Source organism: Haplochromis burtoni, unplaced genomic scaffold, assembly GCF_018398535.1.
Source record: "Haplochromis burtoni strain Fernald_Lab_line unplaced genomic scaffold, NCSU_Asbu1 Contig_31, whole genome shotgun sequence".
NCBI classification, from domain to species: Eukaryota; Metazoa; Chordata; class Actinopteri; order Cichliformes; family Cichlidae; genus Haplochromis; species Haplochromis burtoni.
This window is the reverse complement of record NW_024582392.1, coordinates 617,041-642,900: the sequence shown is the minus strand read 5'-3', so window position 1 is coordinate 642,900 and position 25,860 is coordinate 617,041. Positions and strand designations below refer to the sequence as shown.

Below are 25,860 nucleotides of genomic sequence, written 5' to 3'. Positions count from 1 at the left end.
TGTTATGTGACCCCTTAAAATACATGTACTCACGCACACACACACACACACACACACACACACACACACGCACACACACATATATATAGTAGGGTGGCTGTGGCTACAATGTAGCTTGCCATCACCAGTGTGTGAATGTGTGTGTGAATGGGTGGATGACTGGATATGTAAAGCGCTTTGGGGTCCTTAGGGACTAGTAAAGCGCTATATAAATACAGGCCATTTACAGGCCATATATATATATATATAAAACCTAACCCAGGTAGGATTAGGTTAACAGAAATACACCGCCCATCTGTGAACTAAGGTGTAGGTCTATTAGGTTATGTTGTGGTGCCTCGGGTTGGGGGATGGGTGTTCATACTGGAGTGCAAAATTAAAACCAATGGAAGATGGACAAGAAAAGTTCAAAGCCATCAGGTGCTCAGTTTAGAAAAAAGAGAAAAGAAGAGGAGGAGAAACGAGCAAAAGATACAGGTAAGCAGATGTGTCATTGGATAATGGCAGGTCATCCTGAAACAATCAGAATCAGAATACTTTATTAATCCCTAAGGAAATATGTGGGTTACAGTTGCTCCAAGAAGAAATGGTAAAAATAGTAACAGTAACAGACTAAACTCCAAACAATACATTATCTTACAGATTTTACACATTTAAGAAATAGCACTAATATATACAGATCACTCAGTTCTAAATATCAAGGATTAACAAAGGTGATTATAAATAAATATCAAGAAAATTGACAAGAATATTCCAGAGTAGAAAAGAGCGCGTGTAAAAAGGGTGTAACTATTGCAGGGTTCACAGTGTGTTAGATGGAGGAGTTGTACAGGGAGATGGCCACAGGCAGGAATGATTTCCTGTGTCGGTCAGTGGTGCTTTTTGGTAATCTCAGTCTCTCACTGAACGTACTTCTGTGACTAGCCAGCATGTCATGTCATGGAGTGGGTGGGAGGTATCATCCAACATTGTCTTTATCTTGGACAACATCTGCCTCTCAGACACCACCCTAACGGAGTCCAGCTCCATCCTCACAACATTACTGGCCTTGCGGATCCGTTTATTTAGTCTGTTGGCATCTGTGACCCTCGACCCGCTGCCCCAGCATGCAACAGCATAGAAGATAGCACTGACCACAACAGAGATACAACAAGATAACATCAATTAGTAGGGATAGTGAAGTGTCACTTGGCTATGATTTTAAAAAGTAGACACTGATGTAGCATACTGAATCTTCTCTGGTGAAATTCAGTATGGTTCCGACAACAGTTTTATGTTAATGTACAATCATTAATATGTTTTATGTGTGTGTGTGCTGTGTTGGGCAAACTTTGATTAAATTGAGGAGGACTGACATGATATTGTTTAGCTTTTGAGCACCTATTCAGGAGAAGTTTCACTCGTCATCCAAGGAAGATGATCAACCTCTTTGGTCATTTGGCTTGATCATGTCAAGTGTCAATTAAGTCAGGTGATTAACTAGATTGTTATTCCTCCTACAGCATCATCTCATATACACAGATTTTTGTACTGCAGAAGTCTTTAGTGCTGAAGGGAAAATCCTGGAAAAAAAAAAATCTGGGACAGCATGGCTGTCGGGACGAGTTTAGCGTTAGCATAGAACTTTCTAACATAGCACTATTTGGTTATGGACAGATAGACTAAGACTCTGATGTTAGAGGCTGACCAAACAGGCATATGAGGGAAAATGGAAGGGAACGTAGCTCTCTAAGTGATCGTGGCTAATCATATTAACTGGCCACCATTTATTGCCCAGCGTTAGCATGCTTTCAAAAGCAAGTAAAACCCCAGACACACAAGCCTAGAGACTTGTTTATGACAAGTTTCAGTTGAAGATTCTTACTGAGAACTTTAATATTAGACTTCCTACTTCAGCTATTTGTTGCAACTTGTCTTCTCTTCTTATGTGCCAGATGGTGGAGTTAAACTTCTCACCCATGGGGGCGGGCCTAAGTGCCTAAATGCACTGGTTTTGCGAAATCAGTGATAATAGCAAGTTTATTAATGCAGCACTTTTAAATTTTTGATTTAGACTGTGTTTCACATTGTTATTAGATTTCATTCATACTTGACGTTTACAGCTAGGGGGCGGGGTTTGGGAAGGGGCTTGTGGTAAGGTAGCACCATGAGTAAAGGTATGTGCACTTTTAGTCAGTACCTAGGAAGAAAAGTGGGCGTATACTGATGCAGGACAAGGAGATTCACCTCTTGAGCTGTGCGGTGTATGGAGCACAGAGGCTGTAGCTAGCTTACCGGAGATTTCGCTTTTGGCTGTTACAGCGTAATAACAAGAGAGATCGTATGAGACTTTAAGTTACGTTTTGAGACCCCTCTGCGCTTTGGAGACCTCTGCTGTACCGTCGCTCGAGGCGCGCTGACGTCGCCGCCCGGCGTGACGTGTGTTCCTGTGACGCGCAGAAATTTTAAACTCTCGTCCTTCTCAGTGATGGCGGCTTCGTTTCGCTCTCTCCCCGCAAGCAGTAACAACAAATGGTACTTCACCCGGCAGCAGATCGACAACAGCCCATCTCGGCGAGCTGGACTTGATCCCGACAAGGAGCTCTCATACAGACAACAGGCGGCGAACCTCCTCCAGGACATGGGACAGCGGCTCAATGTGTATCCTTTTGTCGTGAGCTCTTGTTAGCGCTCTAACTTTAGCTTCTCTCCCGAGCCGGCTCGGAGAAGGAGTGTGGCTGGTGTTTGTTAGTTTGTTGTTGTCTTTTGTTCGACGGTTTCACGTTTGTTTTTGTCTTCCACTTCTGTTTAACGCTGTGGAATTTGGTTTTACAAGGTGTACGTGAGCTTACAAGCGTTACGCGATAGCGGCGTAGTGGGCTAACCCTTGGGCCGCAGAGGCCTGTGTAGTCGGCGGCCTCCAGGACGTTAGCATGTTAGCGTTAGCTTCACCACTGGTAAATATCAACGAATAAACGCAAATTAGAAGGACAATGGGCCACGTTTAGACATATAGTAATGTAGAATGTTTCAGAAAAAGTGTTTTAGATGTGTTAGTTTTCGAAAACATCGCTTTGTGTGTTATCAAGAGTCTTATCCCAGCTAGCCGGTGGCTAAAGTGTTGTTTAACTTTGTTATTCTGTGGCTGCTACGATAACAGGCTTATCAACATTAACTTTTATACTTAATTAGCAATATTAAACCTATAGTTATCCTTATAACTATTTTATAATTATTTTATTTCACACGTATACCGACGATTCCAGCCCATTTTCAAAGTATGCAGTCATTACAGATGTTATGTAATTTGCTCCCACTGTTTACCTTTTTTCCTTAACTGCCATGTATCAGCTCTCAACTTACAATTAATACAGCCATTGTGTACATGCATCGCTTTTACATGATCCAGTCCTTCACCAGATTTCACAGAAATGTAAGTAATGCTTTTCTTGCTTGAATCATGGAAATGATTTTACTTAATGTGAATCATTTTTTTAAATCTCCACTGACCCTTTCCAGGTCATCGCACCTGCTGCTCTGTTCCTGGCAGCAAAGGTAGAGGAGCAGCCTCGAAAGCTGGAGCATGTCATCAAGGTGGCCCATGCCTGCCTCAATCCCCAGGACCCTTCACCAGATATTCGCAGTGATGTAAGTATTGTACTGCAATTGTCCGAGGGAGGTTTTTTTTGAAGCAGAAATTTTTTTTCTTACAATAAGGCAAATGGCAATCTTCTTGCATGTAATCTGAGAACATTTACTCTGTCACGTATTTGTTCTGAGCTGTTAAGGCTGCTTGATTACATGGGTTGAGAGAGTAAAAGGCAAAATACATCTTAGCCTGTGTAGGTTTTGAGTCATGCAGGCAATGTGATGTCTAGCAGTTGTAAAACTCGAGCATCTGTACTTGCTATGTAGCTTTCACTTTTCATCACTTATATCTGAGGCTTCTTCAACAAACATGTATGCCAGAAAGCCTTTCAGACAAATGGTCAGAAATTCTCGGCCACATAACGTGTACAGTTGCTCTTGTTTTTCAACAATTGGCGGCCTCCCAGTGAGTAACGTGCCTGTCCTCTCAACCTCAGGCCTACCTGCAACAAGCCCAAGACCTGGTCATTCTTGAGAGCATAATTCTCCAGACCTTGGGTAAGTTTGGAAGGAAGAACTGGGTCCCTTGAATTCCCCCCCCAGAGAACAAGAATAGTTAACATGTTTTACTTCAATTCACAGTTTGCAGTAAGCAGCACTGGAAGTGATATTTATGCTTCAAAACTGAATCACCCACTTTTACATTTCCTGTTTCAGCTTTTTCATTTTTATCAGCCCTAACTTTTGACATTTTACCTTTTTCACCTATGTGTTTTTAAGACATTTAAAGAGGGAGCCTCAAAACTACTTTTTTCCCCTTCTTACATGCCATTAATTTTTTTTTTCATATTCAGGTGTTGACATTTTCATGTTGTCCAGGATGTTTTCCCATGAAAAGTGACACTCCACTCAACTCTGACTCCCCACCACTTGATTTTTAACACAATGCAAATTTTCTGGTTTTCAGCGGCTTTGTTAATGTTATCTTTGCCAGTGGGAAGTGGATTTGTATTCCATATGGATTATAAGTATACATTGATTTTGCATTTCTTTTATTAATGTCTACCTACATTTTCTTCTCTTTCTATTACAGCTTTTGAAATCACCATCGATCATCCTCATACACATGTTGTCAAATGCACTCAGCTTGTCAGGGGTGAGCATCATTTTTATGGTTTTGCTCAATTTTATCTTCAAGTTTTTGCTGTGTCTATAAATTTTTTTTCTCTTTGTTCTGCTGTTGTTCCAGCAAGCAAGGATTTGGCCCAAACATCATACTTTATGGCCACCAACAGGTATGCTCAGAGTTCACCCATAGTTCTCTCTCTCTCTCTGTCTCTCTCAAACATGCACGCGCACACACACACACACACACACACACACACACACACACACACACACACACACACAGGGTTGTGTCTTTCTTATGTGAATGCTAGGTATTCACCAAAGTTTGTGTGTGGTTTGTTAAAGCTCAATACACTGATTTTCTGTTTTCTCTTTCTCTGTTTGCTTTTTTTCTTGGACGTATCATGCCATATAGCCTGCACTTGACAACGTTCTGCCTGCAGTATAGTCCGCCTGTTGTAGCCTGTGTGTGCATCCACCTCGCCTGCAAATGGTCCAACTGGGAGATCCCCGTGTCTACAGATGGCAAACACTGGTGGGAGTATGTTGACCCTACAGTTACCCTCGAGCTGCTGGACGGTATGTGCAATAAATGCTCTTTAAGAAAAAAATGTTTAGATAATAAAAGGGCTGATTTGACTTGTTTGTTTGTTTTTTTCCTCCTCTTCCAGAACTTACACACGAGTTCCTGCAAATCCTGGAGAAAACACCCAGCCGACTGAAGCGAATTCGCAACTGGAAGGTACAACGCAAATTTAACTTCTCCTTTTTGCTATTAAAAATTCCCGATTCAATGTGGACATTGACTTAATTTTTTCTTCTTCCAGGCTGGCGGACAGACACCAAAAGCCAAGCCAAAAGTCCAGGAGGAGGGTGACCAGAGGGACACCATGATCAGCATGATTTCCATGGCTTCATCAGAGAGTACTGTGGCAGGCCTGATGAGCCTCTCTGCTCCACCTTCTGCCTCCTCTTCCTCATCAGTGGGCGACAAGGACACAAATGCTTCTGGCAGTGCTCAGACTTGGAGTGGTAAAGGTCAAGGTGGATCTGAGCAGCAGTCACAGCAACCACAGCAGCAGCCTAACCATGAGGTCCACGCCCCAGCTAAGGTGTCGCTGAGTGAGTACCGTGCCAAGAATGCTGACGTCCTGGCTGCCCAAAAGAGAAAGTTGGAGAACATGGAGGCCAGCGTAAAGAGAGATTATGCCAATGCAGCTCAGGCCCTCATTGGCCAGCAACAGAGGAAGGAGAAGCAGCAGCATCACCATCATCCACCCAGCGCTTCCTCTGACATGTCCAACCCATCACCCATTATTCTTAAAATCCCCTTGGAGAAGGAGAGGCATGACTCTCTAAAAATGCGCTTCCCAGTTGCTGGAGGATCAGGAGGAAGCAGTGGACACAGCAGCAGTGGTCGAGGCCAGGATCCAGACATCAAAGTCAAAATCCGAGTGCCTGACAAGCAGAGGGGGACTTCAGGAGAGGATGGCAAAAGCAGGGACAAGCACAGGGAGCGTTCTAACCACCACCACCATTATCATCACTCTCACCACCACCATTCCTCTTCCAGTAGTGCCTCACTTTCTTCTTCACACAAACATTCATCTAGTTCCAGCGGCACGCTGGGAAGCAGCAAAAAAGTACCAAGTGACTCCTCTAGAACAAGCTCCTCATCCTCGTCCTCATCCTCGTCTGCCTCACGCAAGAGGACACACTCCCAGGATCCTTCAGCAGGATCTCACCCACCCTCCAAAGTGAGCAAGTCTAGGAATCCCTACCAGTTACCTCCCCTGTCTTCCTCCTCCGGACAAATTTTGGGGCACGGTTCTGACATTCTTCCGTCTCTGGGACTCCCCCACCACCAAGGAAGCTATTCGCATTCCAAAAGCGACAAAACTGACACTAATGGTCACAGTTCAGCTGGCGGAGCCCAGTCCAACGAGTACCAGGACACTTTTGAGATGCTAAACTCACTGCTGAGTGCACAGGGTGTGCAGCCGTCCCAGCAGTCTATGTTTGACTACAGATCTCAGTATGGTGATTATCGGTACTCGAGCAGCTCCAGAGGAAACAACCCTAGGCCCCCTCCCCTGCCCACGGAGCCGCCTCCCCCACTGCCGCCTTTGCCCAAATAAGTTTCTAATCAGGAAACCACATTATGTACATTTTACTTGACATCTTGATCATCTTGTTACATAAAGTGTTGTATGATATTTTCCAGCCACCCAACATTTTATAGTCTTCAGTGTGACAGCAGAGAAATGTACTGGGGGTAACAAAGGATTTTATGGCGTACTCGTGGGGCAATAATGGGACTTGCAAAATGTGAGACAAGAAGAATCATGGGAAAGTGTAGATAGTGTTTTGTTTTTCTTTTTGAAAAATTCAAATGATATGTGACAAGAAGACGGGAATTAGAGGATGTCAATGTGTTTGGAAAAATTTCCATGACATACCTGGTTGGTCTTCTTACTGATTCTTTTTATAATGTTTTTATAGGGTGTTATTTATTGATCAAATGATTCTAAAAAAGAAAAAATGTCCCCTTTTTCTACCTTTTTTTAGGGTTAAACCTCTGTTCTTTTGGAACAGATGGTCATTTCTTTAAGACTGTACAGCCTAGTTAGAGTGCATGTCTCCAAAGCCATCTTTTCGATATATTTTTTACTTTATTTTATTTTTCCCATTTTTATTTTTTCTGTGAGCCATAAAATGGCTTCATCCCTTATGTATATGTTATATTTGCTGTGCTATTTGGTGATTTGAGGAAAAAATGTAAAAAAAAAATGTTTAAAACAAACATTGGAACCTTTATATTTGCAAATTTGCAAAAAAAAAAAAGGATGTAAATTAGGAAAAGCTTGTACTTTTCACTTTAAGTTTTTAAGTCTTGCAGTCATTGTTTTAAATGGTTGTAAAATATTCATATTTGGTTCTTGAATGGATACACTAAGTTCATGGCAAGAACATTCATCTGTTCACAAACGGTTGAAACATCTGTGCGCTTTGGTCACAATGAAGGAAATTCAACAAAAAGAGCATCTATCTAGACTATTTCTCTTTCCTTATTGTTTTTCCTCAGGAGTTCATTTTTTTGGGGTGATCACAGGTAAATGCAAAGACAAAGAAATAAGCATCATATATGGAAATGTATAATTTTCAGAAGACAAGAAATTATGTCAGGAAAAACTTCTTCCCAGATTTGCTAGACCCTAATAAGCACAGTATACAGAGTTTTAACACAGTATAAAAGTTAATAGCTCATCTGTTTTTATCTAATTGTGGGGATGTTTTAAAAGTGTAAACCCTAGTGTAGCTGTCACTTCACTCTGGTCTGATTTAATCATGTTAAACTTGTCTTTCGAGTGCATTCCTCTAAACTAAATTGGTGGATATTTAACTTTGGTTTGTTTTATTATCTGCCCACATGCCATCATTCATCATAAAAACATGTTTGCATGTTTTCTGTGGTTGTACAGAATCATATGTGACCAGCAGGTTATTTATATACCTCCACTTCTTGAGCATGAAGGCCAATACCCAGATTTTGTTGGCAAGATAAGCAGGTTATTGCCTATTCATAAAACTTAATTGTTTAGGATTAGTGCTCTTATTTTACAGTAATGTAGCACAGCAAATCAGCCGTCCAGCTGTATATTTTACCCCCTTCATATATTTGAAAATGTGCTTGAAAAGAGAAGCTTCTTGCTCATGCAGCAGAGGTTTTATTATTCTTGGTTGTAACAGGGAAACAGTAAATGCACTGAATATTTATCTCAGTAGGTTTGCCTACAATGCAATTGACAAAGTGTTACGTGTATAATGGTTAGACTAATAGATTTTCTGGTGTGAAATTGCCACTGTTTTTGAAACATTTTGTTTAATCTGGGCAAAGCTTCCATTTTAAGTATTACCATTTTGTTGTGAACAAGCCACAAAAAGGACACATTTCATATTAAAACCCATATGTAAGAAAAAAAGGACGACACTCATGCAACCTAACAATGCAAAAATCATATAGCTACAATAAATTTCATGTGTTTTCATGTCTTGGTGTTTTCAGTGACACTCAGGTCTGAAAAAGAAAAAGTTTTGAGATTTTTTTTTTTCCCCGTTTAAAATATGTGAACACTGTTCTTTTTTTTTATATAATGTGGTTGCTTTATTCTCAAAGTCAATAAAAATATTTTAAGAAAGTGCTGCTTTTGGCTCATCAATAACATTGCATTTTATAGGTGAATCAATCTATGCCAGGGGTGTCAAATGCGGTCTAGGAGCTTGATCTGCCCTGAAAGAAGATCGAGTTTTACCCATTATATTTTGCAAAAAAAATATGTTTGAGGGGTAATACAGGCATTGTAGAGCAACTGATGGAATTGCACTTACTCTACTTGATATATCATCATTTTGTAAATGCATGGTGTGTCAAAGTTTTACATTTGAATGTTTTCAAAATATACTGTTCTTTTCTTCTATTTTTAAAAGATAGGGGGTATTATCCAGTGGTATTGTAAGTGTAGCCCTCTTGAGGTCAAGTTGTGTTCTAAAGAGTTCGAGGCCCTGGTCTATGATAAAAGTGTAAATACATTGGGTGGATGCCACTTTGAATGGCAACTGGATTGGCCAATGGGCTACCTCACTCCGGCGCTCTGGCTAATCGGATCTCTAGGTGGGCGGGGTTACTTATTGTAAGCGGCGGCTGTGGCAGTTAACAGGGAATGCAGGAAAATCGACGTAACAGTGTTCTTCTGGAGCTCACGCTAGCTCGGATGTCCGAGACAAAGGTAGGGGGCCGCAAATAGAAATTAGCGATATGTTCATATTCTGGCATACAATCACGTTGGCGTGATGGAGGGATACGGCAATTTTGTGGCACCGACTTGCTATCTTCGCTGCAAAATGAGAACATTAGCATTTAGCTGCCGTTAGCAGCGATTGATCAAAGATGGCGACTGCCGTCTTAACTGTTAAAGTGACGCAGTAAGGAGAGGCGGGCTGAAGCTCGGTGTGGCGCCCGGTTAGAGTTTATCCATTAACGCAGAGAGGAGTTTGTCTCCTCGATTTATATTTAAATTAAAAAAAAAAATGCCATTCTCTCTTACATTAATGCGGCCTTTATTACTCTTTGTTACTTATTACAATTGCCTTTAGGTTGTATGCGTAACATTTATAAGCTTTTACTGATGTTAATAACGGCCATCTGACATCGCCCGTCAGTAAACCAATAACATGAAAACATTGTTTTAGTTTTATACAGCTTTATTTAGATTTAAGTACTCATAGTGATTTGGTCTATGACATCTTATGTGCATATTTTCAATATGCTTTTTTTTTCCCTATTTTGGTTATATTTGGGATCAAAAGGCGAAAAACCACGAGTATCTATCCTGCCCATTTAAGTACACTGTAATTGTTCAGAAAACCATTTTAAACCTTTCTGACACGGTATGTTATCCTGCTGGAAGCCGCCATCAGAAGATGAGTGTTCTGGTCATAAAGGGTTGAACATTGTCAGAATCGGGTATGCTGTGGGATTTTAACAAAGTGTGGGTTGAACGACCATTACACCGGCACCACCAGCCTGAACTGGTCATACAACATAGGATGGAGCTTCATGTTGTTTACATCAGATCCTGTCCTTTCAGTATATATTAAATTGACATTGCTTTTCCAATCCCTTCCTGCTCGCTTTAGCTTACAGGAGTATCATCGTCCAGTCTTCTGCTACTATAGCCCATCTGGTTTAAGATTTGACGTGCTGTGGTCTTCTGCATACCTTGATTAAACAAGCGGTTATCTGAGTTTCTGTTGCCTTCCTATCGGCTCAGTGCAGTCTAGCCGTCCTCTTCTAATTTCTTTCTATTGACATGTTGCTGCTCACTAGACGTTTTCTCTTTTTCATACTGTTCTCTATAAACCCTAGAGTTGGATCTGTGTGACCCATCTTTTATCTCTAGATCAGCAGTTTCTGAAATACCAGCCTGTTGGTCACCAAAGTTAGTAGTTTGAATAAAAATACATTAAAGAGGCCAACATTATTCCAACATTCAAACAAATGTTTTTATAGGAATTCTTGCTGTTATTCATGCATGCAGCCATACAAACATTTAGTGTGAACAGGAAAAATGTATTTTTTTTTTTTTTTTTTGTTATTACATTTACATGCAGGCTTGAAATGAACAGGATACGGATTCATGTTTTGCCCTCAAGTCGGAACCGGGTGACCCAGACACCCCGACCTCAGGAGCCACAGGCCTGCTCCTTCACCCAGCGGCCCTGCTCTCAGCCACGACTTGAAGGCTTGGAATTCTGCATCAAACACATCTTGGAGGACAAGAATGCGCCTTACAAACAGTGCAGCTACGTCTCTGCCAAGAACGGGAAGCGGTGTCCCAATGCCGCACCAAAGGCAGAGAGGAAAGACGGGTGGGTGGAAGGTCTAAATCAGCCATTAACAATCGTTAAAACAAATTAAATCTCATCATTATCTGCTGTGAATCTCATTAATGGGAACTTAATCCCAAGAGAAGGGGGAATGTAAATAAACTCATCAGTACCATGCAGCCTCCTAATTTCAATTTGAATGTCTGTTCTGTAGAGTGACCTTCTGTGCGGAGCACGCTCGCAGGAATGCCATGGCTCTTCGAGCTCAAATGAGAAAGGCGTCTTCTGGTCCGTCACCGGAGGCCCTGCTGTCTCAACTTAGTGGGTACAGCCGAGCAGAGTCACACAGCCTTGATGGAGGACGCTCTGAAGCCAGCCGCATTCTAGGTAATGGCCACTTTTTGACCTGGAAATAGTAATTTGGGTGCATGTGGGTTAAGCTGATGTAGTTGTACAGACTGTTTGTTGTTTTATTAGTTTTATTGGTTGGGTTATTTGGTTCACTTGTGAAAAGATTAAAAAGTTTATAAGTTTCATTCATTAGTTGTAGAGCAGGGCGATATGACCAAAAATATTTATCACGATATACATTTGAAAATTTGAGATAACGATATAACTGACGATATAATTGACACTAGACAAAATACTTTACAACTCCACAACTTTGTTAGTGCAAAAAAACCCCAAAGCATCAATGTATTTTCACTTAAACAAGAAGCTGTGTTTTTTTATGTGCATTAAAGTTATATAAAAATTTAACAGTGCAAATGCAAATTCCTTGCTGACAGTTTAACCAAAAGGCATTTCCAGTGGAAACTGAGCAACATATCCTCAGCATAACCATGTATAATATCCACATTTATATGCCATAAAACTTAAAAAGAGGTTATACACACACAATGCGGTAATATTATGTTGAAGCACCGTACATATCACTCCGCGAGGCTCCTGTCTTCGATAGCCGTAATGCTCCGACAATCCATCAAGCGGTGCGGCTTCGTAGCTTAGCAAAGTCGTACTAAAACATTTGACAGATTTTCGAGCGCCGTGTATAGAGGTGGGAATCACCATACATCCCACAATACGATATTATCACAATATTTAACTCACGATACGATATTATTGCAATTTTTTAAATATTTTGCGATATTCAGATTCTGTACATAAAGGTAAACTTTATCAATATTCATTTTATCTAATATCAAAGTCTCGCACTCAGTCTTTCTCTCATTTCAGTCAGTTTTATTGTTGACAAACTGAACGGTTTGTATTACAGTCTAGTCCAACTTAACTGAATGCAACCATCTGGTACAATTATAGCTATTCTGAACTATGCAATATGAAAACTATGCAGCCCATTCAGCAACTGAAGAATTTGAAAGTAAATTAAAACAAAATATAATTTTACATTAAATAAAAAAGTTTTAAACTTAATTAAAATAAAACATGTCTTAAATTAAAATAAGTAAACTGTCATGTTTATTGCTGCCATAAAAAAAGTTAAACACATTTGGACAGTGTCAGGATTCTTGCTCAGAAAAAGGATCAACATGCTCTGAAGTCAGAGCATGTTCCAGTCCACAAAACCTTTTTGTAACAAAATATCGATTTCTGCTGTCCCTGTATCGATACATTATTAGCAAACAAAATATCACGATACTACACAGTATCGATTTTTCCCCCCACCCCTAGCCGTGTACCACATAAAATCGTTTCGAAGTCAGTAATCACAACCAGAATTCATAGATAAGGCACACGGGATTATAAGGGGCACTGTTGATTTTCAGAAAAATCAAAGGATTGATTTTAAGTGTGCCGTATTTTCCAAAAAACACTGTAATAACGATGGCCCGCTAGCATGCTCTACCAAAAGTCAGATAAAAATACCACTAATTCCTCCCTCTTCCTAGATGAGGACAGTTTGAGTGAGGAAGAGCAGGGGCCGTTGGTATTGGACCAGACGTGGAGAGGAGATCCGGACAGCGAGGCTGACAGCATCGATAGTGATCACGAGGATCCTCTGAAGTAAGCTCTTAAGATTTTCTTCTCAACCCACATTGTGTAGTTATGTAGTTTGAATAAGAATCTGTAGTTCAAGATAGAAGGCTTAGGCCATGTTCAGACTTGAAAATGCATTGCCCCCCCCCCCCCCCCTCCACACTGAGACGGCTGTATGGACAGCGAAAACAATGATGCATTTTAGTCATGTGATGCAGTCACGTGACCAGTTCAACTAAGATGGCGGCAACATTGTGCAGCAGTTGTTTTGTTAGCTCTCAATTTTGATAGCCCTATTGTACAGACTGATATTAATCTTCATACTCCAGATAAAACTCGACACCTTTCCTCAACATTTTGCTGCGACTTTTCAAAGAGCCGGAAAATAAATAAATGGCAGACGGAAGTGAAGCAGTTCAATCGTCTTACCGTATTTTCACGACTATAAGGCGCACATAAGTCTTAGATTTTCTTCAAAATGTGCGGCGCGCCCTATAGTGCAGTGCGCCCTGTGTGTGTTGTTGGTAAGGGGACGTAGTAGAGAACACCATGAGAACGCTAAAGGGGAAGTGTGGGCGTTGTTGTGTATAAAAGAACAGGTATGTGCGTTATGCAGAACATCGTTGTTTTAACAACCCTGAAAATGGCAAAGAGACACGCTTATGAAGCACAGTTTAAACTGAAGGCCATCAGCTACGCGGAGGAACATGGAAATCGAGCAGCGCGAGAGAATTTAAGATTAATGAATCGATGGTTCGCAAGTGGAGGAAGCTGGAAAACAAGCTCCGACAGGTCAAGAAACGCAGCTGAGTTTCCGCGGACATAAGGCGAGGTGGCCCGAGTTGGAGGAAAGACTCGAGCAGTGGATCATCGAGCAAAGAACGAGTGGGAGAAGCGTTTCGACGGTCACCATTAGACTAAAAGCATTAACGCTCATCAAATAAAAATTTAACATTTCCAAGGAGGTCCGTCTTGGTGCTTTCGTTTCATGAAACGGTGCCATTTTTCCATCCGGACCAGGACTACGGTAGCGCAGCAACTTCCAGCGGATTATAATGAAAAGCTGGCCATCTTCCGCTCCTACTGCAGCAAACACATCGCCGACAAACACATCCAGCCCAGCCACATCACTAACATGGACGAGGTGCCGCTCACTTTCAAAATCCCTGTGAGTCACACTGTGGAGAAGAAGGGGACCAGCACGGTAGCGATACGCACAACGGGGTACGAAAAGTCTTCTTTTACTGTTGTGCTTGGCTGCCATGCTAATAGACAGAAACTGCCGCCTATGGTGATTTTTAAGAGAAAGACTTTGCCTAAAGAGAAGTTTCCAGCAGGAGTCATCATTAAGGCAAATGAAAAGGGCTGGATGGATGAGAAAATGATGAAAGAGTGGCTGAGGGAGCTGTATGTAAGGAGTTTTTTCAACGTATCACCATCGCTGTTGATCTGTGACTCTATGCGTGCCCATCTCACAGCCGATGTGAAAAACAAGTGAAGCAAATGAACTCTGAGCTTGCTGTCATTCCGGGAGGCCTGACAAAGGAACTCCAACCTTTGTCAGGAACTCCCACGCCGCTGAGTGATGGATGACCGATGGAGACCACAGTTTCACTAAGAGTGGAAGGCAGCGCCGGGCGAGTTACGCCACAGTTTGCGAATGGATTGTAGATGCTTGGGCTAACATGTCTGCTGGCACTGTTGTTCGAGCTTTCGCAAAAGCCGGCATCATTTCCGAGGAGCCGCACGGCACGGAAAGTGACTGACAGTGAAGAAAGTGAACCTGGCATGTTTGATGGAGATTTAGTTCAATTCAGAAACAGAGGATGAGGACTTCGATGGGTTTGATTGATGACGATTACCGGTAAAATAAATGTGAATACCAAACTCAGTTTTGCTCCCGCTCTATTTTTAAATACGCACACTTGTGTGCTTGTGTCTGTTGTTGTTGTAAGGCGGACGTAGTAGAGGACACCATGAGAACGTTAAAGGGGGAAGTGTGGGCATAGATTGTATATAAAGCCCGCGCCCTATAATCAGGTGCGCCTTATGTGTGTGTTAAATACAGTAATGGCACAGATAACTGAGACTGCGCCTTTTAGTACAGTGCGTCTTATGGTCGTGAAAATACGGTACTTTTCACGCATGCGCAGTATAGGAGCGTAGTGTTGTCAGTGTGGATGAAAACGGTGGTGTGGACGCGCAGCATTTTTAGACAAAAACGCATTTTTCAATTTATGGGGATTAGTGCAGACGTAGCCTTAGCTCTTATCTGAATTAAAAAGCAGTTTCACTGGAATGTGAGCTACAGAGTTAAGTGTAATCACTTTAAGAAAATATGGAGTGCTTTGTAGCCTTTTATTTTAAAGATGTTCCCCAGGCTTCTGGTATTGGACATGCTTAAGAACAGGTTGTGGCAGCTCAAAGTAAAGCACGAGTTTAAGATTTCACTTCAGGCAATATGAAGTGAAGTAAAGCATACACAGCATAGACATATGCCATTTTGTAATGATCGACAGCCTTGAATTGGTATCTTTTAAACTGGGGCGTCGAGCTCATTTTTGTTTACTTCAAAGCACAACTATGAACAAGGGTTGGTAACTGGCAATTATTGTGCAGCACATCAATTTCATGCTTTGTTTTTGAATTATAAGTCATCCCTGTCGAATTGAAATGAATAAATGTCTTGTGGGTTCGAAGTGTTGTTTGTTGAAAATTTTGAATTTTCTACAATTTTCACACACCTAGTAAGGGGCAAGTTCTGCCCCCCCGGCCAAATATTTGCCAACCCTATATAAATAATGATTAAATTAGTTGGTTTTCTTTGATATAACATAAAAATTCTGAACAGAGTTTGATTTGCTTTTGCTTTTTACATTCTTTTTGCTAAAAACGTTGACAGAAAATTTAAAAAAAGTAAGTAGTTAATATGCAAACCTACAAAGGCTCGAATCGTGTTTATTGACAAGCTGTTAGTGATGACTCTGACTTAATAACTTAATACCTCTGACTTAATACCTGAGCTCATCATCCAGTGGCACAACATAATGTTGTATGTTGATTTAAGAATTACTTATCTTAGTCTTAAATTGTTAGATACTGAGTAGTTTAATGTTTTGAAACTCAATGGACGTTAGATTTTCAATGCTATGTGTTGGCAGACACGCAGGAGTGTACACTGCAGAAGAAGTGGCGCTAATCACTCGAGAAAAACTTATCAGACTCCAGTCCCTCTATATTGATCAGTTCAAACGCCTGCAGCACCTGCTGAAAGAGAAGAAGCGCAGATACCTGCACAACCGCAAAATGGAGCATGAAGCTATAGGTAATCATAGGACAAATTTATGCTTTTACTGCTCACTCCTCTTAATTCTGAGTGACACAAACCTTTTAATGTTGATTACAGGTACCAGCCTCCTGACAGGGCCTGAAGGTCTTTCCATGAAGGAGAGGGAGAACCTGAAGAAGCTTAAAGCTCTGCGTCGATACCGCCGCCGGTACGGGGTGGAGGCCCTGCTGCACCGGCAGCTGAGGGAAAGGAGGCAGGCTGTGACAGAAGGAGGCCCTCAGGTGCTAACTTGAATTGATACAGAGTTTAAAGAAATCTGTACATTTTCTTTACTTATATTCTCTGGCAGTCGTGTCATAGAGGGATAATTAAAAAAACGTCAACTGTTTATGATTACGTTTCACTTCATTATCTAATGTTTGTTTGTTATTTCGGTTGTAGCCACACACAAGAACAGTGAGTGAAAAATGCATCTCCTTCATGGAGGGAACCCGATGTACCAATCCCTGCCTGCCTATGGCCCGACACTGTGTCTCACGTATCCTCTGATGGCTTTAATAGTGTGACTAAATAATCACTGAATGAAAGATGATGGGTGGAATACTCATCATAGTATCACGTATGATATGAATTTTTCAAAACCAGCTTAACAGCGGTGAACAGACTGTCCTCTATTGCCAATTGGTGGGTTTAAATGTAAAATATATAGTGTATTGAGAGTGGGACTGTACCAACTGTACACATTTTCCACTCACAATGAATCAAATGACCAATGTACATTAATATAAGATCATGTTAAATGATGCACAGCCAGATTTAACAGGGCAAACATTGTAACACACAATTTTATATGATTTGTGAAATAAGCTATTGCTATTGTTGTTATACTAGTAACTACTCAGATACAAAATTTAATGCCAAAGGGCATATTGGGTGATGCTAGCTAGTGTAATATTCTCTTAACAGCTGGGAGCGGCTTTGTGGCTTCATTCAAGAATGGTTACCAGAGATAAAGAGTTGAGTGCAGCGATGCTCCACAGTGAAAAGAGGAGCTGTGTTTGAAGACGTGTCATGAAATGAGACTCTCTTTGCTTAATTTCCGCTCGTATTGCTTCTGTGCTGGACATTAACACTAGGCTGATCTCATTCAGCTCCTCATAATGCACCAGGAAAGGTTTGATGAGACAAAGGTAAGCTGTTAGCTAACAGGTGTTAGCTTTGACTAAGTTTGAATGGAGTGTGTTTTAAAGCTCTGTTCTGTTGAATGAATGAGCCAGATGTAGACTGATCTGCTCTCTGCTGATTTCTACACTCTTCAGTTACGTTTCTCATTTCCGCCCTCCTCCCCTTGGCCCCAATCAAGACCAGCAGCTTGTAGTAGCTGTTCGTTTCAACGGGAGCCTAGATAAACAGCTTCCTGTGGTCTGTTGATTTGTTTCCCAGAAAACAAAGGAGCTAATCAATTCAGTTGGAAGGAACAAAATCTTTCTTAACCTACTTTGACTAGCGTACCGTTTCATATTTTTCAGTCTTGCATTTTAGTTCTCACAGTGTGAGAATAACAATTTTTCCTTTATTGAATATTAAGAATTTTGTTCTTCCAATAGCCAGTTTAGTTTGATTGAACCCAGACATGAGAATTTTATCATTAACATGCTCTACAAAACCATAAAGGCATCACTTTAATGCAACAAGGACGTTTATCAAGCTTTCCAAATATTTCTAAGATATTTCTTGTTTGTTTGTTTTTTTTTGTTTTTTAATCAGGCAAAGGTTTTGAGAAATCCAGATGAATACAAACCATGATTTTTGAAGGCAGTTGTCTCACTGTCATATACTTACAATGAAATGGTGTTAGAGAATGAAAATGGGCCGACTGTAGGTGCTGGATGCTGATGGGTGACATTTGAAAGCCAATTAGAAATTGGTGCAAGTGTTGGACAACAGAGGGCCTCCAGAGAAGCATCAGTGCAGCTTGCCATTAATTCTCCGCAACTCTTACCCTTTAATTAGTTTTTTGGTATTCTCTCTCTTTTCTTATCTTTTTTTTTTTTTTTTTTTCTCTTTTTGATAATCAAATTTTCCTTGACAGCCACATGTTCAGATATCTACCAGGACAGCAACCAGATCCTTTTTAAAATGTGTCCAGGGTTAAAAGATGTTCCATGTGATCGTACTGTGCACATGGGTCAGTCAGATGACCCCCGCTGCCCGCTGCACCTCACCCTGCCTCCGCCCATGTACCAGCCCGAGCAGGAGGCTCCGCCACAGGAGGAGTTCACCCCTATGAGCAAAGACATGTACCTGAGTGCGGCAGAGCTTCAGCCCACAGAAAACCTCCCTCTCGAGTTCAGCGATGTACGTAGAAATGACAGTCACCTACCAACCTCTTCTCTCTAATACACATATCACGTTCCACATAATTCCTCTTGTGAAAGATGAGTATCAGTCTGAATGCGTTTTTCAACAAGCTGTTGTAAAGTTTCCACCACAGCAGGGGATAGTGTGCCAAGTCATGCTGCTGTAGTATGTTTTTGTTTTTTTTGTTCTGGAGTAGAGTATTTTTTGGTTTAATGAGGTTGCTGGTCTTCACACTTATTTTAAATGCATTACTGAGCAGAAAAGTACAAACAAGAAAAGCTACAGAAAGTTACAAATTGCAGCAGACGAAAGGCTTTTACTTGAGCAAGTTATTTTTACAACTGAAGTTACCCAGTTATGTTTTCTTTATCATCTCTGTGTGGTGACACCTGTACTCTTCTCTGAGTGCTGACTGATCTTTCAGGGGAATGTTGCAGGGTTTGGTAACACCATAATGGCAAGCGTAAACTGATGTAATTGTGCGACAGTGTCACTGATGACCTGCAAATTGACAAGTGTGATCACTCTAAAAAATTTAAATTTTGGCAAGAGGCAGGGTACATCCTGGACAGGTCACCAGTCTGTCGCAGGGCTACCACAAAACCAAATGGTTGTCTGTATCTATGGGCAATTAAGAATCACCCCACTAACTGCATGTCTTTGGGCTGTGGGAGGAATCCAAAGGGAACACACAAAAACACGGGGAGAACATGCAAACTCCACACAGACACCTCCCTGGTCTGATATTTGAATTTAACTCAGGACAGAGTGCTAACCACTGTGTGACCGTGCGAGCCCACAAATTATCAATGGGGCAATATCTGTTTAATAATTTTAAAAAGAGTTAAAAAAAGAAAAAAGCTGAGTAAGTAAGTTGCTTTATGGTAGGAAACATTTTATGAGTTTTAACCCTTGGAAGAGCCTTAAAAATCCTAACACATTTTACCCTAATGACAAAAAAACTTCACCCCTCCAAAAAATACTGTAAAATTATTACATAGGAATATTTATTCCACTTTAATGACTATTATAAAACTACTTCAGTCTGAAATATGCATTTCAAATATTAATTATATTTAATTATATATTCTGGATTTTAACCCTTTAAAGGAGAGGGAGTCTGGCTCAAGTGGGGCAGAGGTTGCAAGTGGACAGACTGTTGCATGTGCAGCAGGTTACAATGATTCAGTAAAGCAGCATCTTAAATGCTGGTACGGTTTGCCCAATCAGGTTTTTCCTCACTTTGAATGGGCCGTTTGTGGGTTATTACCAACATAGGCACTGTTTGCCTGCATATAAAGGGACATATAAGCTTCTATGTTATCCTTCTGTTAACAGATCCATTAATATTGATCTCAGGTTGAGTCAAATGAAACAAATGGCTATGAAAGCAAGCTTAAAAAACAAATACACACGGGGGGATTTCTATAAATATACCATCAAAAATGCCTCCAATAGCAATTTTGAGCATCTCTGTTTTGCAGGACCTGGATGTGGAAGGGGACGGTATGCAGGGTCCTCCGTCCCCTCTGCAGTTTGACACAGCCCTGGCCCTGGAGGACCAAACCATCAGAGCCATAGCTGAGGCCCCGATGGACATCCTGACTGGCGAGGACCCAGACCAGGACCTTGACACCTCAGGGCAGGAACTCTCAGAGAGAGATGTGGACGCCATCATGAACAACCAGGTTAACTCTCAATCAGGGGTTTTGTCGTCGTGAATATCTTATTGTGGCAGGTAACATTGATGCACTCAATTCAAACTGTACTGTGTTGAAAACATTTTCAGGTTGATCACAGGAAAAAAAGAATTAAACTCAAAAAAGGTTAGGGTTGATTTTAGTTTATTAATGAATGAATGAATGAATTTGTTCTCTATCTCAGACGTACCTTTAGGAGCTTTTATTGAGGATGCAGTCTCCTTTATGAAATCTGTTTTATGTCCATCGTCTTCCTATGAGTGAACAGTGTTGAAGAAAAATAAATCATTTTTTGACATTAATTGACATGATTTGACTTAATTTATGAACACCTTTGAACAGATACAAAGGATACAAATAACAAATAATCATGATTACAGGTGTATTCTTTGGCATGTGTTGTGTCATAGCTGTATTTTCTTCAAAAGAGAGAGAGAGAGAAATTCACAAGTCTTAGAAAAATTAAAATATATCCATTAAAATCTTGCCTCAGCTAAGAAAGGGGGGGCATTCACCACAAAAAATAAACTTCGTATAAACAAACATGTAATAAACAGGCGTATTTGTGACTGCCCCCAAGTGGCTATAGACTGCTACAACATGTACATGTTGGTCTGCAAAGACCTTTAGACCTCTGCTGGTCACATTCAGTCTGTGAAGCTGTGGTTCACAAAGTGGCCCACAGACCATAACATTTACTTTACATACTAAGATGCAGCAGTCCAGGACAACACCAATAGCAAGTTTTCCAGTTTCAGTAGTACCTACCTCTAACATTTCCTGAGAGCAAATGTATTCAAGAATTATAGCTGCCATCTCACTAAAGAATAAACTATATAGAGGCAAAACAATTACAGTCCTTGGAACAGACTCATTACAGGCTTTACCTGCAGCTGGGTTTCTCCTGCTACAAAAAATGCCTTTGTGCAGTCACTACATGCCTAAGCTCAACTTATCTGCATACGGTGGAGGCAATGAGATTTGTGCATTTTCCATCAACACAAATGCACTTTCAGCTGGACTAAATTAAATCCTCCTAACTAAAACCTTTTTTCTAACACTTAAATTTTAAAACACAAAATTTCAGACCTTACCTCGTGTCAGACTGACTACTCAGTCTATCATAGACATGTTTGAAAATAAGAGCAGCATTTATAATATTTCCATATGCATCAGGTTAGGAATGTAACAGCCTCTCTGCAGGTTGCCCTGTGCTGCCAGGGAAGTTTGAGTTTTAATTATTAGTTTTTGCTTATTTTATTTGATGTTGTATTTCTTCTCTGCCCCTCAGTCTGTCACTCTAGATTTTGCAATCTGTCATCAAAACTTTGAAAGCTGTGGTGTAAAGAAAATATGAAGTGAGATGTTCAGTGGGGTTAAGAGAATCACTGAACCCTTTGAAAAGAAGCTTTTGTACCGTGCTGTCGGCCCTTTACACAAACGGATGATCTGAACTAGCAGTAAATGTGCTTTATCTTTGTTCTTCCACTCAGGTGGTGTCAGAGGCAGTCGGAGGTGAGGAAGACACGACTGACAATTCGCTCCAAGACATCCACTCTGCTGCAGCCGACGCTCCCAGATGAACCAGCATTTCAAAGAACTGTCACTGCTACTCGTTTATAATACAGCCCACATTAGGTATTAAAGTACTCAGCGGCTCCTACTGAGACTGAAAGCTGGAGTAGGCGACATGTTTTTGGAATCAATGGGCAGAAATTCCATAATAACCTTTCAGCATATTGTACTTCATGTGGGGAACTAGACTCCTGGTTTCATACTAAAGAAAATCCAGCCTGAAATGAGACGTCACCCAGTGTGAGGCCGTTTCAGGTGAGTCGTGTGAAGGTGCAGGGAAAGGTCAGCTGAGAGGGAAGCGTTTGGATCAGAAATGTCAGCTGGACATGTTAGAGGAATGCAGGGAGAAAACTGAAGTTTTGGGTAAAATGTTACACTGTGCAGTTTCAGTTATAAACATCATTGTAATGTGCCTCACTGTTTCTGCTCCTACTGCCTGGTTTGAAATAAAGATGAGGAAATAAATGGGGTTTTAGGTAACTTTGTTTCTGATCAGCATGTTTTCCACCACTGCAGCAGAAAACACATTTCCATAAAACTTTAAAGCAACTGGAAACTTTCTCCCATTATTACACTTTAACACATTCTGTTGTTGCATATGCCCTTGTAGCCAGTATTTACGAAAATACTTGATGTAATTTTTATTGTCTGCTAAGGTGGTTTTGTGTTTCAGTTTGTTTGATCGACCAGTCGTCTCATTTTATGCGGGACAGCAAACCTTTTCATCACCCACATTTATCTCCCACATTTTCATTGGTTGTAGTTGCAAATAAATAAAAAGTACAGGACGTGTGCTGATCTGCAAATGCTTCACTGCTTAAATTTATAGTTGATTCCTGCAGAAAAGCAGTTTATAGCTTCAGCTGTTACTGCGCGAGAAAAGGGAACCTTAAATGAATAAAGACAATATATGGTTATTAAACTTGTTTTATGCTTATGATCAACAAAAAACCTTTAACAGATGTAGTTTGTGCTTTCACACATTGTTAAGAAGCCTTCATCTGGCTTTAGATAACAGGAACCATTGGAAGGATTCTGTAATTTACTCCCTCTGTGAGTACTAAAGATTTGGTGCAGTTTAGTGCATGTTTGTCAAGTGTACATAAGGAAAATTTGGAGCTGAAGTCATTTCACACCCATATTTGTTTATTCTCCAGCTGTTCTTTTCCTCTGCATCTCCATTCAAACACCAGTAAACGCAGGCTGTATTGTAAAGTGTTCGAGCATGTTTCAGTTCCACATAGACTAGTCCAGATTTGCACTTAAGCCTGAGGTCACCTTCAGAAAAATAGCTGTTTAAGGCCTCTAGTCCAGTTTTAGCTCCATACACTCACCCTACCTCTTTTTGTCATGCGGTTGTATTATTTCTAGTTGTTTGGGTTAAATTGCCTTGAAGCCTGAGTGCTGTATCAGGTTTTCAGCTGTTTGTGTGTTGACTTTAAAAATGTCACTCTTTCAACCACAAATTATTTTTTGATGGATTTCTTGGTCGTGTCCATATCGGTGGTGCCTGCAGGAGTATTTTAAGGCACGGCAAACCACACATACGGGGCAGATTTTTTTTAAGTATATAGCGAAGTTATGTTTGGCAACGTGGGACAGCCTCCGAAAGAAGGGGAAAAAAAGTGGGGCGGGTAATGAAATTTCATACAATGACATCACTTTTCCTCCAACCCAAACACTTAAACGGCGAGGCAGAGGAGGAGAGCGGCCGCTGCTGGGGGAGCAGGACACCGCCGCAAAAATGAGCCCAAGGTAGAGATTTTAAAGAAAAGAAGAAAAAATAGTATATTTTTATCTTTACCGGACATGGCAACACAGCGGCAGTTTCCATCCAAATGAGGTGAGTTTTTAAAAAACGATAAAAACGCCGTTTCATGTGCTGAAATGCTCGGCTGGCCGATGGGTTCGCAGGAATACCGACACTGATCCGTTTGCATGCGCTTCATTGTTTTAACATCACCGGGCATGTAAAGGTTGCGCCGATTCACAGCTGAAAATGTTGATTTGCTGCTGCGGGCTGCTTCAGCCTTAAACGCTGCGGCGTTTTTCCTGCGTTTTCTTCGTTTGTGGGAGAAACGCAAGGGCGTAACAGCGCGCTTACCCGTGGCGGAGGGGACCCATTTCGGCGCAGGGTTTGGGTTTGAAGGGCCTGTCCCCAAGAAAAGGGGCCAATAAAGAAGGAAAAACCTGGAGGCTTCCCCAAGCTCAGATCTGGTTTGGTTCAGCTGCGTTACGCGGGAGCTGAAATACATCCTGTCGCCGTTTGAGCCTCGAAAACCTGAAAAGGGAACATGGAAAAGGAACTGTCATCCGAGTCCTGTAAGTGCGGCTCGTTTTTCATTTGTCATCTCGCAGCGATGCAGAGAAAAGGCAGTTTATAATGGAAATAAACTGCGCTTCATTAGTGTGGGCTTTGTCAGAGATTCAGGCTGTGAGTGGAGGCTGACGCTGCACAAACCAGGATTTTTAAATCAAGAATAAATCAGCCTCACAGTGATGTTCGTGAATGAATTAATGTGTCTGCAGCATGGATGCGAGGAGGGATGAGCCACCCTTTTTTATGTGAAGTTCAGATCATTTTTAAGGAGGAGAGCTGTTGGTTTGATTATTTTACCAGCCGAATTGAGCTCCAGTTCCTCTTAAAATGTGTCTTTCACCGTGCAGACTAGAGGAATTTTAACTTCAGCTGGTCTGCGCTGACCTCCAGTCTGAATTGATATGTGTGCATGTATGAATATGATGAGTTTGGAAAACCACCAGAGTCCCGCTTAACAACAGGATGCGCAATGCCAAGCAGTCAGTCTTTAATATGGAGATATTTTGTGTTCCACGGGTCATTTTATCATTTTTAAACACTTACCCAAAGTTCAGGACTCGCTGTGTCTAATTAAAAAATAATTAAATCATTTCTTTTACACCAGGGGTAAAAAAGACAATCCCCACATTTCAGTGATTGTAATCAGCCAACTAATCCTGGCAGATCTGCTTGTCTAGGAGAAGTCTGAAAATGTTTTGAGGAATTAAAAGTGATCATTTTCGGAATAAGTGCATTTAAAACAGGTTAAACATTGCAATAGTTGTGCTGATAAAATGAAAATGCAACCAAGCAGGTCATAAACTGCAGATATGAAAAGTCACACAGGGGTGGATAACCTTTCTCTAATTAACACATGAAACAAACAGAAATGCCATATTTTCATCAGATCTTCTGACGTTTGATGTTTGCCTGCTGCTTTCTGAATTACGGTAAACATGACATTCACAAAGCAGAAGTCGAACCTTCATGAATCTGCATTTGATTTTGCAGATTTGGTGAAAACTTTGTTTTGATCATTTTGTAGGACGGCTGGTCAGGCCTTGTTAGGCTATAGATAACAAGAACGGTGATGCTTTTTGTCTTTGTCTGTTTACAACTTTTAAAAAGAAAAATAATCTAGTCATCTGGAAAATATCATTGCCCTTGTTGGCTTTCATAATCCAACTGTCAACAAACTGATTTTCATCAACATGGCATTAAACCAGTGCAGGGTTTATTTTCATTACAACAGTTTTATTTAGAAAATATTAGAAAATGACGTAAAGCTGGCAACAGTAGCTGTCACTGTCACTCAAGGCTCATTTATAAACTCAGACTATATGTTAAAGCAGGACATAGCTTCCGTGTAATCTATACTACAGTTACAGTAGGGATAACGGTGGTTAGGGACCACGGCACAATCTTGCTGCCTTTGAAATGGTTGCTCCAAAGATGGGGACCAGGTCAGCGGCCCCTCGCATTCACTCGCCATCTTAAATAAAGCTCATTTTTTGAATAGAATGGGGACAAGTTTCAGTTGTGTGCAGTCTTTTAGT

The 25,860-nt window shown here is 41.0% G+C and overlaps 3 protein-coding genes and 1 non-coding gene across 6 annotated transcripts in view; all 4 read left to right on the top strand.

The window, feature by feature from the left end:
• The first annotated feature begins 2,146 nt into the window (after positions 1-2,146).
• Positions 2,147-9,039, top strand: ccnt1 (cyclin T1). Its single transcript, XM_042219357.1, has 10 exons — positions 2,147-2,191; positions 2,336-2,640; positions 3,331-3,412; positions 3,499-3,627; positions 4,065-4,125; positions 4,661-4,723; positions 4,817-4,862; positions 5,111-5,274; positions 5,367-5,437; positions 5,523-9,039. The coding sequence occupies exons 1-10, from the start codon at positions 2,147-2,149 to the stop codon at positions 6,831-6,833; spliced, it is 2,277 nt and encodes a 758-aa protein (XP_042075291.1). The 3' UTR covers positions 6,834-9,039.
• A 327-nt stretch (positions 9,040-9,366) lies between these two features.
• On the top strand, positions 9,367-22,474 carry kansl2 (KAT8 regulatory NSL complex subunit 2). 2 transcript variants are annotated; one of them, XM_042219286.1, is made up of 10 exons: positions 9,367-9,482; positions 10,867-11,124; positions 11,297-11,469; positions 12,993-13,107; positions 16,242-16,405; positions 16,487-16,650; positions 16,811-16,907; positions 18,474-18,727; positions 20,215-20,418; positions 21,924-22,474. In XM_042219286.1, exons 2-10 carry the CDS (start codon positions 10,874-10,876, stop codon positions 22,011-22,013), a joined length of 1,512 nt encoding a protein of 503 aa, XP_042075220.1. In that variant the 5' UTR covers positions 9,367-9,482; positions 10,867-10,873; the 3' UTR covers positions 22,014-22,474. The 2 variants fall into 2 exon arrangements, with proteins under 2 accessions (XP_042075220.1, XP_042075221.1); XM_042219287.1 differs by having other exon boundaries at positions 20,215-20,468.
• On the top strand, positions 17,718-17,852 carry LOC121814274. The gene has a single exon (XR_006054239.1). It is a non-coding gene; the product is annotated as a small nucleolar RNA SNORA2/SNORA34 family (small nucleolar RNA).
• Positions 22,475-22,595: 121 nt separating the features above from the next.
• nckap5l (NCK-associated protein 5-like) overlaps positions 22,596-25,860 on the top strand; it is a 57,498-nt gene continuing 54,233 nt past the window's right edge. Inside the window, exon 1 of one of the 2 annotated variants that reach the window (XM_005918760.3) lies at positions 22,596-23,848. Coding sequence is in view for 1 of the 2 variants with exons in the window: in XM_005918759.3 (XP_005918821.1) it covers positions 24,300-24,327 (28 nt within the window). In the remaining variant the exon portion in view is untranslated. Of the gene's footprint in view, positions 24,328-25,860 lie in introns of both variants that reach the window. The other variant, XM_005918759.3, reaches the window with a different exon arrangement.